General features: G+C 40.6%; 2 protein-coding genes across 3 annotated transcripts in view; one reads left to right on the forward strand and one right to left on the reverse strand.

Annotated features, from left to right (window-relative positions):
• Positions 1–14,066, forward strand: part of PDGFD (platelet derived growth factor D) — a 227,963-nt gene that overhangs the window by 108,451 nt on the left and 105,446 nt on the right. The window lies entirely within an intron of this gene.
• DDI1 (DNA damage inducible 1 homolog 1) lies at positions 3,739–5,243 on the reverse strand. The gene has a single exon (XM_038536338.1). It carries the CDS (start codon positions 5,047–5,049, stop codon positions 3,847–3,849), a length of 1,203 nt encoding a protein of 400 aa, XP_038392266.1. The 5' UTR covers positions 5,050–5,243; the 3' UTR covers positions 3,739–3,846.

Here is a 14,066-nt window from a genome sequence, read left to right on the forward strand (position 1 = left end):
GCTATAAATTCTGCAAATCTCGGACATCAGTCTTCTGCTTTAAGTCTAGTAGAATGCATTACTACAGTCTTGAAATGCATGCTTATCAACAATAGTGATTGCCTTTGAGGTAAGATGGGCATTTAAATGGACATTTAGGAGAAACCAAGGGATTAATGGAATTTTTTAAAGAGCTTGTTATCTTTAACAGTGTTAGGCCAGTTTCATCATGTCTTGTGCTTTACCCCAATTTCTAAATGAAGATTTGCTCAACATTTCCCAGGTAGTAAATTCCCAATAGTGGATAATCTCCAACAGTAAATATGCTAAATTGTATATTAGCAACCTAAACTTTAGGAGGAGAGTGTGTTTGTTTTGTTGTCTAGCATCAGTGATGGTCATTTTAGACATACTGAAAGTGCATTTTACTGGCTTGTTTTTTATTTTAAAAATAACCCCAAAATAAAATTCCTTCCTTCATTTGCACCAGCATATTTTTAATTCCATGAGCACCTTTCCCCTGCCCTGCCAGGTTATGTCCACCTTTGGGTCTGTGACTGTAACTCATTTCCATGCTTGTACCAACTTGGCTCAGTGCTCATTTCATGGTGTTCAGTAAATAATTGGTGAGTGTGCTCTGCTGGCTACTACTCTGTTGTCCTTTTGATTGGTGGTGTTTAGGTTTTGGGTTTTGTTTTACTTATAGAGCAGGGGGCATTTATTGGCAACTAGGAAAGCATTTGTTTCTGCAAGGGAGGGGCCCCGCATAGTTGAGTCTCACCCATTTTATGAAACACTCAAAAGAGGAAACTCTCCATCTTCTGTACACAGTTTAGTCATGTACAGTAGCAAGAATCCAAGTTAGTGACATTTTGTAACAATTTTTACTGGTAGCTAGGACTCAAATGTGAGACATAAAGAATATGTTGAATAGTGGGAGGAACTTGGCATTTGAAATCAGAAACCAGAACTCAGCAATCTGGTAGGTGATTCAGGTTTTTTCCCAAATTATGGGTCAGGATACTTTGGTGGGATACAATTAGTGGGACATGTCTAGCATATTTTCTCAAATAATAAAAATATAATTTTTCAAAGTAATAGACCAAGGAAGGATAAAACATTTCATATTATTTAAAGAATCTTTTTGTTTCAGAGGTAGAGACTGGTTGTGTGTGTGTGTGCACATGTGTGTACGTATGCATGTGTGTGCATGTGTATGTGAAACTGGGTCACAAACTAAAATGTAGATAGTCAAGAAAAAGTTTTAAAAACACAAAGCTTTGGGTATTTGAATGTTTCATCATTCTGAGCCTTGAATTTCTCATCTCGTAAATAAGATTAATGGTGACTATTTTGAGGGTTTATTCTGGGGATTAATGGCAGTAATACATGCAAGGTATGTTGCATAGCACCTAATTTACATGATAGACATGCAAAAGATGCTATCTTTTACTAAAATTAATCCACTTAAAATTTAATTGATTAGGATCTATTCAAGTGTACACAGGATTGAGTCAAGATTTCAATCCATGAAACTAATTTTTAAAATATTTTCTGATTTGAAAGACAGAGATGTTAAAAATTAATCAGGAAGGACATTGCTTAATTAATTCACTGTGTTTATTGATTTTTCTTTGAGATCATTGCTTTTCAGTTCAATAAAAGTATTTTTAATTATTTCAACCCATTTACTCAAGTAATATTTTTAGAAGCTGGAGTATGTCCAAAGGAACTTGACAGATATGTTTAGGTGACTCCAAACTAATGCTATGAGAAATAGTTAAATATCTGGTGAAAGCTTACAAAAGAGAATACTTAAATGACATTGATTTCAAATATTAAAAGGACTATTTATTTCATGGCAAAGAAATTACATTAATTAAATATGTTCTGGAAGAAGGAATAGTGAAGACAAATTTATTGGAAGTTATGAAATAATAGAGTTCAGCTCCAAATGAGAAAAAAAGAATTATTCTTGAGACTGGTCCTGAACCATCGTAGCTACTTTAGAAGGGCTGTCCCTCTGAGAAGGGAAGATGGGTATGTTCAGATTTGATACAATGCAAACCTCTTTTAGATTAAAGATCTGATGATTTTTAGATTGGCTTTTATGGGTTAGATAACTCCATAGGCTATATGTCAAACTCTTACACTGAGCATTTCCATATGATGTACACATGTCAGACATGTGTTTTACATAAATGTACCTGGAAACAGAGTCTGGGGGAAACTGCTGAGGAACAGGCATATTTTTATCTGTGAAGGAATCCTTGTATTTATTGGGTCAGTTTTCATCTAGTAACAGGCATTGAATTGCTTATGCTCATTTTTAGTGGTTTAGTGGGTATAAGCCTTGTAACAAGGTTGGGGCTTGTGAGCATGGCAATACCTATAAAGAACATGTGAGGGGAAGTAACAGCACCTGGAGGGGCAGAGGTGACTCTACAGAAATAAGATGGTTACTTTCACCAAGAAGCAGACCCAGAAAGGCATATGCTGATGGCAGGGAAGGATTTTTTTTTTTCTGTAGTCTTTAAAAAATGCTTTGAATGGCTTTAGATTTTGTTGGAAAAGAGAATAACTTTTAAAGGATGCCCTAGATCATGATGTAGTCTCAGTACCTGGAAATGGCTCTCCCCTCCAGAGTAATTTATAGACAAGAAATCTGAGTTGTATAAAATGGAAATGCCCAATACAGAGCTGGAATCAGAACATGTATTTCTTGACTTTGAATCCATCATTCTTTCTAATATCAGCCCTGAAACATTTCCCCTTAGTCTGGTGGTCTCAGGCAGCTGAATCTATTGTGTCAGGTGTGTCAGCCATGAATCATAATGGGTCCAGGATCTTTCAGTAGTCATGCACAGCAGCTTTATTTGCATGTATCATAGAACTAAATGAGGACTCAGACATCTCCTTCGGAGGTTTTCAAATGTTACTTTAACACTGAAACCCTTTGTTCAAACAATATTTCTGTAGCAGCTTAATATATAAAGCAGACTTTAAAAAAAGCTGATTTAGTTGAAATGAATATTAGGGGATCTGGACCACTGCCTGATCCTACCGCCCACTGGCCCCACAGTTACAACTATTAGGCTTCCAAGATGCACCATAGTTAGAAAGAAAGAAAGAAAAAAAGTCTACTTGCTGGCTTTTGTTTTATCACCAGGGTTTCTTTGATGCAGGGGAAAAAGGACATTATTTTAGACTTCATTGGAGAAAAATCCATTTTCTCAAATGTGGCAAAAATTGCCTGTAGGGACATATTGCAGTGAGCATGAGTCCACGGGAGTCCAATGAAAGGGAAGACATAAAATATAAAGAAACTGGCCTTTATAAGTGTCCAAAACAGACATTTGTATGTATTAATCAACTTGAGCATAACTGACTCACCATTTCTAAGAACTTTCCCAAAGAAAACAAAATCTGGGAAAAATTTCTCTTAGTATAAATAATTGTGAGTGCTGATTTGAAATCATTGTATAGATGTTTTATAGGGTCTGTAGTGATGGCTTTTTCTAGAGCATCTGCAAAATAGCATCTGCTTTGGACAAGGCACCCTGTAATCTGATGGGACAGTGTCTCTAAAGGAAGAGACTGGTTTCATTTCATGGATTATCTGGAAATTACTTGGAGCCTCCAGAGCCTTCCTGGGATGAGGTTCAGTGATCTTTGTATAAGGGAAATGAAGGCGGGCCCACGATCAAACAATCACAATTTACACAGTGATGGATCTCAGAAGGTAGTCCCAAAGCCAGGTTTGGTTGTTACTGATGTTTTTAATGATTACACTGCCAGTGAGCTCATGTCTTAGAATCTTCCAGGACCTAAGGCTCCCTCAAGATGGTGGCGTACTCATAATCCATTTCAATGTTTTCTCCATCCTAAATCCATGACTGAATGCTTAATAGTATCTGCTCCTTCTTTGTCTGGAGATTCTTGTTGCCCAGCACTACTTACCAGCTTGGCACACAGGGGTAACTCTCCCTCGGGAAGAAAGGGAGTCTGTGTACCAGTGGTGCCGATCACCAGCACATTCTTCTTCAAGTCGATGGAACACTGGTGTCTCCTGAGCATATCCAGCCCCAGAAGCATGTCCATGGGCTGCTCCTCCAGGATGGAGAAAGAGCACTGTAGGAAATCACCTTCAATCTGAATCTGAGCTAGATGGACTCGGCCAATAATCCTCTGCGTGCCCACCCCTTTGGCAATGCCAGCCCACCGGCGGTCCACCAGCCGTATTATATTACATCTCTCGGCACAGGCTTGGCTCATGATAGTCATCTGGGCTCCAGAGTCCACGAAGGCCTTCAGAGGATGTCCATTCACTTTGCAGTTGATATAGAGCATGGCCACTTGTCCGAAACTCTCTGGAGCCTCCTCCATCGCTATGTTCATATTTTCCTCGATGTTCTGCTGCCGGATTTCTTCTTCTATTTTGGCCTGAGCTTCCAAGTCGAATGGGTCGGCAGTGTAGAGGCGCAGCCGCTCCTGCTCTCTCAGGGCCCTTTCTCTCTGCTGCTCCATGAGGACATGAGAAAATGTGTCAAGGTTCCCGCTGAGCAGGGCTTCGGCCAGGGGCGGGTTGCGCTCCTTGAGCAGTGACAGGTCGTGGGGGTTGGACAGTAGCATGCTCCGGATCAACGCGGGGCTGTCCAGGCCCTGTGTGGGTGTCATCTTCTCTCCGGAGTCCAGGCCGTGGGACTGCTGCGCTGACGGGGCCCGCTGCTGCTGCTGCTGCTGCTGGCGGGAGCTGGACGTGCCCGGCACGGCTAAACTGGTGAAATCTACCTGCAGCAGGCTGGATGTTCGTCCGTGCGGCCGCGGCCCCGCGCTCTCCCTCTGCAGCAGCACCACCACGTCACCGTCTCTGAGGCCGTAGGAGCCCAGGGAGCAGCGGTCGTCGGTGAGGAGCCGCTCCATGAAGATGATCTGGATCTCGTCCACAGGGATGCCAGACTCGAGCTCACAAAGGAGGCGGAAGTTGTGCAGTTCGAAGTCAGGGTTGACCTGGAGGGAGAAGGTCGCCTCGGACAGGTCCCTCCGCACACAGTACACGGTGATCAGCATGACATTGGCCCAGGCAGGCCAGACGGGCACAGGGCATCGGGGTGTCCTCTGGCTCCCTGGAGCTAGGTCTCGTCGGTGGTGTCTGGGCTTCGTTCTGTTCACTCCTGCACGAGGCCCAGCTGCTCACCAGTGCAGTGCCGGCTGCTTGGCGGCTCGGAACCCTGAGGAGGCCCGGGTGTTCCAGGGCTCATTTGTATGGCACTGCTTGGAACTTGGAATGCCTGTTCCCACAGAGGTGCCCGGCTCCGCCCACTGGTTCCCGGGCCAGCCCTTCCCACCCTGCCTCACCCACGATTTGGAAGATTATCTCAGCTCTTCCTAAACAACATTTCATCTTGGTCACTTGAGAGTGGTATTCTACATGCTTCTCCTTAGACCCAGACAGGGGTGCTTGGTCCCTGCATGGCGAGCATCACGCTATGTGCTTGGGATGAGAGACGGGTCAGACTTGGTGCCCTACTGTGATGACCTCACATTCTCTGGAGGGGGGATTGATGATAAATGAGGGAATCATAATACAGGAGGTAAGTGAGACACCCCAGACAACACTTAACAGAAGCCAGAATTCACAATAAGGCCTGTTGTTTTCTAGGAAAATGGAGGACGTCCAATGTCATAGGAGAAATTTGTACATGATTTTGGATGGCTTGATGTGAAGCTGGAAAGAAAACAATTAGAACCAGTTTTTAGAGTTATACGTGAATCCAAGGAATGTAGATAGTATTAATACACAAGAATCCTCCATCCAAAAACATAAAAAAAGGAGGGAAAGAAAAGAGAAAAAAAAAGAAAGGAAATGGGAAAGATTTGAAGGAAGTGTTTATGATTTTTTTCTATTTAATTGATTTAAGGAAGAGGTTTCTCATGACCTATGAAGGACACATGGTGGCGGGAGGGCCAGGTAGATGCCTTCTTGTTGGTTTAGAGAGGGCACTGTTGCTAGAAGATGAAAATATAAGGACGACCAAAGCGAATGCAGTGGGGAATAAGAGAGATCATTGAGTAGAATGGATGGGACGTCTTGAGACATTGGATGTGGGCTGCATGAAAGAACAGAATGTGTGGATGACATAGAGGGTCATCACCATCACCCTACCTTCAATGGATGTGTGAGATGAACCTTTGAGGAGACCAGTTTGATGTTGGTTTTGGAGTAAAATGGATCATGAATGCCCATCTCAGGGCCGTGAATGGCTCCCTCTCTGACGTAGGGCACAGGACCCTCCCACACACAGCAGAGTGGAGACATTAAGAACATTGATAGAGAGGTCCTTCTGGGCAGATGGTGGCTGGGTACAATCCTTGAGTGCCACTTCCTTTTCTCTGTATCTCACAGTGTGTGTGAGGAGCTCCTGCTTCCAGGGTGTGGTCTCCCCAGGTGTGTTTATTTACAAACCAAAAGATAGTTAACATCTTCTGCCTTGCCCCACCTCCCTCTTTATTTCAAGGTTTGTCAGGAGACCTGCACCATTAGAGGTTACATCAACTTAAAGAACTGTTTTAGTTTCCATTTCTCATGTGTTTGTCTCAGATAAAGGACTATATCTTATTCATTGCTCTAATTATCATTATATTTCCATACTCATATTCATTTATATTGGAAATGTTGACTAAATGCCTAGCGTGTGTGAAGCATATGCTAAGTTCTGGGGAGGCATGCATGAATAATGTTAAGTGTAAGCTATGCTCGTAGAGGAGCCAGTCTAAAAGAGGATGCATGCACACATATGCGTATGCATGCACACACACACATGTAAACACAAATGCACATGTGCACGCAAATACACATGCATGCATGCACGCACGCACACATACATGGACATGTGTGCATGTACACACATGTACATGCATGTGCACATGCAGACACATACACATACATACATACAGATACAAAACATGTATACACATACACAGGCGTACACACGTGCATATGCATGCACACATAGATGGGTATACTTATGTACATGCACACATATACACACGCACATGCATATACACATACATACACACATGCACCCACATACATAGATAGGCATAAGATATGTGCTTATGCATGCACCCATATAGACATACATGTACACACAAGCATACACACATACATGCATATGCACACACACTTCCATATATACATATACACACATAATACCAGAGAGGTCAGTACAACAGGAGAGAAATGAATACTATCCAGAGAACAAATGCAGAATGTGAAAAGGGAGTCAGGCAGGGACGCTTCCTGAACATGCTGGGTTTAGAGACATGGCAAGAAGTCAACCACAGGGGGCTGGATGCAGTGGAGACCCAGGGCCAAGAAGTGCATGGCCCCAACTTCATACCTTCAACCAGAAAGGCAGCAGCCCTTCAGGATGAGGAGGATTTTATAAACTTTCAGGGGGAAATAATCTAGCATTATAATTTTCCTGTAGAAAATTCTGAATTATTTAGAGCCAATCTTCACTATTTGTAGAGGTGGATGGCCCTTTGACTCCCAATATTAAGTTAATAAATTTCTTGTGTAGTTCTTTCTTCGCGTCTCGGTAGGTTCCTCAGAGATCAGCTGTGGTCGTGCTGAGCTCGTGGGGTGACACCCGCCATGGACAAACAATTCTGCCAGAAGCCAGCAAGGCTCAGGTTCCATGTCCTGTTTTACTTCCCACCAACCAGCTTTCAACAGTTTGTTTTTTAAATTTTAATAAGTTAGGGACATAATTCTGGGGGTTTGTTTTTTGTAGAATAGGCTTTTCCTATTTTTTTGGCAAAGTGAAAATCCGGGGTTCACATCAAAAGAAACGAACATCTCTTTTTTTTTCGTATTACCATTGCTTTGATACTGAACATAATTAAGCTTTGTGCAGTATGTTTTATTAGCTTGCTGTAATTCTTTTGTTGGCATTTTGCATTTATGTGCATTTATGTACTATTTTATCCTTTTCTGAGAACACACAGTGTAAAGCAGAAAGCCTCAAGGTCTGGCCAATTAAGTGTCATCATCCCCTAGAATATGACTCAGGATATCAGGATTAGTGTCCTCTGGTCCAGCCATCATGCAGGCCAAAAATATCTGTTGCAAAACAGCTTGGAATCTTGTAACGCCAAACATAGCCTTCTGAGGCTATATATATATATATATATATATATAATGGTTCTTTCATTTTACTCAGTACTGTGGGTGATTCAGATACCACCATATGTGTAATTATCTTACCTCAAAATTGTAATTAAAAACTTACTCTGATTATGCAATAAACTCAGGGATCATTGGGAGTGTATATAAATATCCCTAAATATAAAATGTTCCCATACTATAAATTCCTGCTGCACAGACTCTTGAGAAATGGGCTGTCGGAATTATCTAGATGTACAAATCCAAGTAACTGGAAGTTATTATAACTTCTCCTGAGGAGTTGCTGTGAAGTATATTCTCTTGCTTTTTCTTCCGTGGTAAGCACAATATGGGAACATAATCGAACCTTTCTTTGGTAAGTGAGACTTCTGCAAGGTCTCGGGGCTATCGCTCAGAAAATCAATTCTCATTGTACAGCCTAAATGCCCAGAAAATAGAAAAGATGACACTGATTTCATGCCGGCCAAGTTAACAGCCCTGAAGTTTTTTTTTTTTTTTTGGAATAAATCCACAATAATGCCCTTTATAATTTGCCTCTTTATAAAACCTTAATGCCGCCAAAAAATCCAGGTAATTGATGGTTTCATCTAGTACAGTTGACTGTTTAAAAAGTTCCACATCTTGCTTTAAAAAAAAAAAAAGATTTTATTTATTTATTCATGAGAGATGGAGAGAGAGAGAGAGAGAGAGGCAGAGACACAGGCAGAGGGAGAAGCAGACTCCATGCAAGGAATCCAATGTGGGGCTTGATCCCGGAACCCTGGGATCACAACCTAAGACAAAGGCAGATGCTCAACCACTGAGCCACCCAAGTGTCCCTCACATCTTGCTTTGCAGAGCAAATAAATGTCCTTTCTGTGAAAAAGGAGTAGCTGCATAAATATGCATATATATGTAGCATATATAATAATTAAACAACATTAAGCAAATATATTAGTTTATTGTGTTTGGATTCCTTCCTTGAAATATGTACCTATTACTTTAAAAATGTAATCAAGACTTATTAAGACAGGGCAATCGTTACTTGAAGTTCCTTGAAGTTGAACTAGCAACTTAGGAAAGATGCAGAATTTTCAAAGCTGATATAGAAGGTAAACCACTAATTTTCCTCCTGTTCTTCCATTCCCTTTACAATAATACAGTAATTGTGCCTCCACTGTTACAAATGAATAGCATTTATTTCTTCAGATAATTAATTAATAGACACATTGACAGTAGTTTGATGAAAATACAAGCTTTTATTTGTATGTTTGAAGGTTTCCCATTGGAGAGGTTTAGTATTGCCCATTTTTGAGGCTTAAACACCATGATAAAACCTCTTCAATAAATGTATACACAGTATGTAATTGAAGAAATTCATGAGACCTGACAATTTAGTCTGTATCCACCTGCTGGCAACACAACTGGTGGTTTTTCTCTATTATAAGGAGACAAAAATGGACAGAAAACACACGTAAACAAATATACATGTTTGCAAAGACAGCGTCAGCAAGTGCGAACTCTGGCTGGACATGTGTTCATTCACTTTGAGTATGCAATTAAAAGATTATGTCATTTTCCAGCAGGAAGCAATTTTAGGGTGCATTGTATTTATAACTTTATTTTATAGGTTTTACAGATTACCGTTTTAAGATTTTTTTTCATGAAAAGAGATGTGTTTTAGTTATATATTGTATGCTGAAAATAATATAGTATCTCTTGATAACTTTTGACTTTATATAACTTTTGGCTTTGGCTTTACTTTCCAAGTCTAAATATACATGTGTGTGTGTTTACTTATTTTTAAGAAAGTTTGCTGCTATGCTTTTGTGCCTTGTGGTCCCTTTCAAGGTCTTAACCATATAAGAATTATTCAGATGTGTAGGGCACATGCTTTATTACTAAAGGTTTGTAAATTACTTATTATTTGTGAAAGAAACATTTATAGATTCAATAAATTTAGTGTAATAAATTAAAAACAGGTTAAAAGCAATTTATGGAGGCCCCTGGGTGGCTCAGTGGATTGACTCATGGTTTTGGCTCAGGTCATGATCCCAGGGTCCTGGGATCCAGTCCTACCTACATCAGGCTCCCTGCTCAGCTTCTCCTTCTCCTTCTGCCACTGCCCCCTGCTTGTGCTCTCTCATTCTCAAATAAATAAAATCTTCAAAAAGTTATGACATAACGGGTTGGTGCTTACTTGTTTCTTAACTTTCAATGTACTTTAGAAAAAGAATGTTTCCATTTTTTTAAATTTTTGTTCAATGGAGAATGACCATGTAACAAAATAGTAGCAGTAATAATAATTAGAGCTTTAAGATGTTTTGAATTCAGCTGTGATTGAGGAAAACCATTCAAACCATGTTTAATGTTTGCTTTTTAATAAACTTGTAATCATCGGCACAATTCAAAAAGTCACTGTAGTTTAGAAATACCAACATGACCTGTTATACACTTAAATAACTTCAATATAAATTCTCTTTGTCAGAATATTAACACTAATATCATTACCTCATTACATTTAGGTAATTATATGTTATCCTGAAAATGGGAAAATTAGCTGGTTCCCTCTCGTGGTGTTAATATTCAATCACCAAAGTATTCCTTTTTAAGCATTCTCCAGATGTCTTTCTTTTCTAGGTAGTTGATAGAAAAGACATGTTTCTGAGCATATTCCTTAACCTCCAAGAACAATAATGTACATTCGGGTAAAAAATGGCTAGAGGACAATGCAAAGGGTATTGCAAGTTAGCACCTCCACTTAGTCTTTATTATATTTTTATTTTAAAATTTATATCTTTATTTCATTAAAACTACTGTGTGGGATGTTTCCTACATCATTTTAAAAATATATATCTTATTCAAACTTGAACCCAACAAAGTTCCTAACAAAGGGCATTGATCATGATGTACAAGCAGAAGTATTGGAGTGAATGGGAAACTAGCCACAGACCTACACATGGGACAGGATTCCTCATCAGAGTGGCTCTCACATCCTAGGTCCTCACGAGTCCTCTCTTACTGCCGTGATGATGCTGTTGCTAAGGTCTGAAACCTCTGTTTTTGTTTTTTATTTAGTTCTAATTTACTTGTGATTTCTCTGCTCTTCCTCTTTGTTCTTCCTGTATCATCATTCCTGGCAGGAAAACTGGTGGAGGGCAATGCAGTTCTTTAAAATGTCTTGAATTGGTCCCATTAATTGCTCACAAGTATATGTATTTGGAAAACTATAGACTTGTTTATTATTTACATAATTAAGCTTTTGTTCCATTTGGAGATGAACTCAGAAATATATTAGTTATTTCTCATAGTAAAAATTTAATGACTGTGCCCTGTAAGCAAGTCATTGGACTAGTGGCTTCCAGGGAGGCTCCTTTAGTGAAGCGTCTGCCTTCAGCTCAAGTCATGTTCTCGGGGTCCTGGGATTGAGTCCCACATCTGGCTCCCTGCTCTGCTTCTCCCTCTGACTCTGCCTCTGTCCCCCCACCCCCCACTCATTCTCTCTCTCTTACTCTGTCTCAAATGAATAAATAAAATCTTTTTTTAAAAAAGAAATTAATAAGAGTCATGATAGGCATGTAAATAAAATGCTGAGCTTGCTTAGAAGAGACAAGGGTTCTTTGGCAGGGCATGCAGGTTGTAGATAGCACCAAGCAGAAGGCTCATTGGGTAAATCGCTGCTGTGTTGGGCCAGCAGAAGGATTTGGTCATGGTGCCCTTTGACCTGCTTGCGTTTGGAGGAACCGCCCTTTCCTGGATTGAAGAACTCACTTGACTCCTTTCTCCTCACACAAGCAGACATCTCACTGTTCACTGTTGTCCTTATTGCTGCTGTAACCAAATGGATATGGTAGGATGGGGGGTGGGTGCAGGGGAGGAACAGGGTCCCCCGCCCCCTGTCCACACAGGCACACATGCAGACACATGTGGGAGGGATGCCCAAGTCTCCTCCCGGTCTGAGGCCTATTCCTGGGTAAGGGATAATTAGCTCTGCGAGAGGGCTGTGTGGGGTGTACAGTTAGAGAGAGATCCTCCCAGACGGTGATGTGATGGGACATGGCCTGCCAATCTTAGGTTGTGTTCCTCTCCAGCCTGTGCGGATATTTTATTAGAAAATGGGTCAAAGTGGGCAGCCCCGGTGGCTCAGCAGTTTAGCACCGCCTTCAGCCCAGGACCTGATCCTGGAGACCAGGGATCCAATGGAGTCCCACTCAGGCTCTCTGCAGGGAGCCTGCTTCTCCCTCTGCCTGTGTCTCTGTCTCTGTCTCTCTCTCTCTCTCTCTCTCTCTGTGTCTCTCATGAATAAATAAATAAATAATTGTTTAAAAAAATCATTTAAAAAAAAAGAAAAGAAAATGGGTCGAGGCTACTTCAGGAATATCCAAAAGTCCCTGTGGCTGTTTTTAGTATGAATGTATAGAATGAGTGGATATCACACTTTAAAAGTGTTGAAGGAACAACATACAAATCTAGGAGATGATGCAAAACTTCCTGAGAGGAACACATTCACCTCTGACCCACGACACTTCTGACTCCACGGCACAACGTAACAGCAGGCAGCCTGCCCGGGCACTAGCCACCAGCCCTGCCACCCCAAAAGCTTGTCTTGTGGCAAGTCACTTTATTTAAGCTGATACTTTGGGTCCAACTGTCTTTGCAGCATGGATGTATGCTTGTTTTCCGACAGGACAAAATAGAGCAAAAAGGTCTCAAATAAATACCAGAGCCCCCTGTGCCACGATGACATGGTCAGTCAGATATTTCATGAATTATATGCATGATAGGTGATGTTTCTACAATGGTCTTATAAACGACAGAATTTCCAGATTGTTGTTTATGTAGCTTTCTCTATTCTAAACAGCAGCTGAGTTAATTGATCGCCATGGTAATTAGCATGGCTAAAGCCCATCTGTCAATAGGATTTAATTGTATTCCAACCATGAAAATGAGAAACAAAGCCTGGTAAACAAGAGCTCCATTAAAAAAAAAAAAAAAAAAAAAAAAAAAAAAGCAAATAAAAAAGAAATCACTCACTTTCTGTTTTACTCAAAAAAATTAAATTTAGCATCCCAAATACAAGGATTCTTTCTCGGACCATCTAAATGGCATCTGGGACAGAGCGTTTTCCTTCCTTTTATTAGAAAGGTATGGATGTGGTATTGTCTCTGCAGGATATCTCTCTGTTCTGAGACAGGAGACTCCCAGGCCCATCCTGTCCCATTATCATTCCCATCCCACTTACAAACATTCTGTTTCACTCATCTCATAAAATGTGCTTAACCGCTGATATGCGCTTATTTACTCCTGTATTGGTGAAATATTTCAGTACTGCTTATGCACAGAACATGAGTGGTCTCTTTCTAGAGACCTCCGGGGGACAAGACTCATCAGAGTAACTGTGTACCCTGGCTTCAACATAGAGACCCGATTTCTGACGTTGAAGGGAAAGGAGATAGGATCATTGATTTTTTTTTTCTCTTTACAAAATGTAAATGAAATGGAACAGAAAGGTCTCAGACAACCCTAACAAAACTGTTTGAGTCTTTTATTTTTCTGCATGTCCTTGTTTTTCTTCAAAACCACTCAAGACACTCTCAATTTTGAACAAAGTCTTGGTTTTATTTTGTGTTCTTACTGCAGTGTTTTTCATCCAGAATGGAGAGTTGTGCTGGACCTTTCGTGCCTGTGGCTATGAGACACGGGACCAAATGTTCTAAAGATAACTCGTAAATTACCGCTTATGCAACATGAAATAAACTGGCATTCAGTTAAAATTAAAATGTGGAGCCCTGCTGTAGTCATGGTTTCTGATATTAAAGTGGAGCTCTTAGATTGTTTCTTTATAGAAAAGTTTAAAACAAATAGGATCATCAGTTCTTAAGTTTGCACTAGACCAACTGAGAAATAACAGCAATGA

Source organism: Canis lupus, chromosome 5 (assembly GCF_011100685.1).
Source record: "Canis lupus familiaris isolate Mischka breed German Shepherd chromosome 5, alternate assembly UU_Cfam_GSD_1.0, whole genome shotgun sequence".
NCBI lineage: Eukaryota > Metazoa > Chordata > Mammalia > Carnivora > Canidae > Canis > Canis lupus.

Bases quoted from the DNA above. Each gene is read 5' to 3' on its own strand.
- DDI1 (XM_038536338.1), bottom strand. From the start codon at position 5,049: ATGCTGATCACCGTGTACTGTGTGCGGAGGGACCTGTCCGAGGCGACC.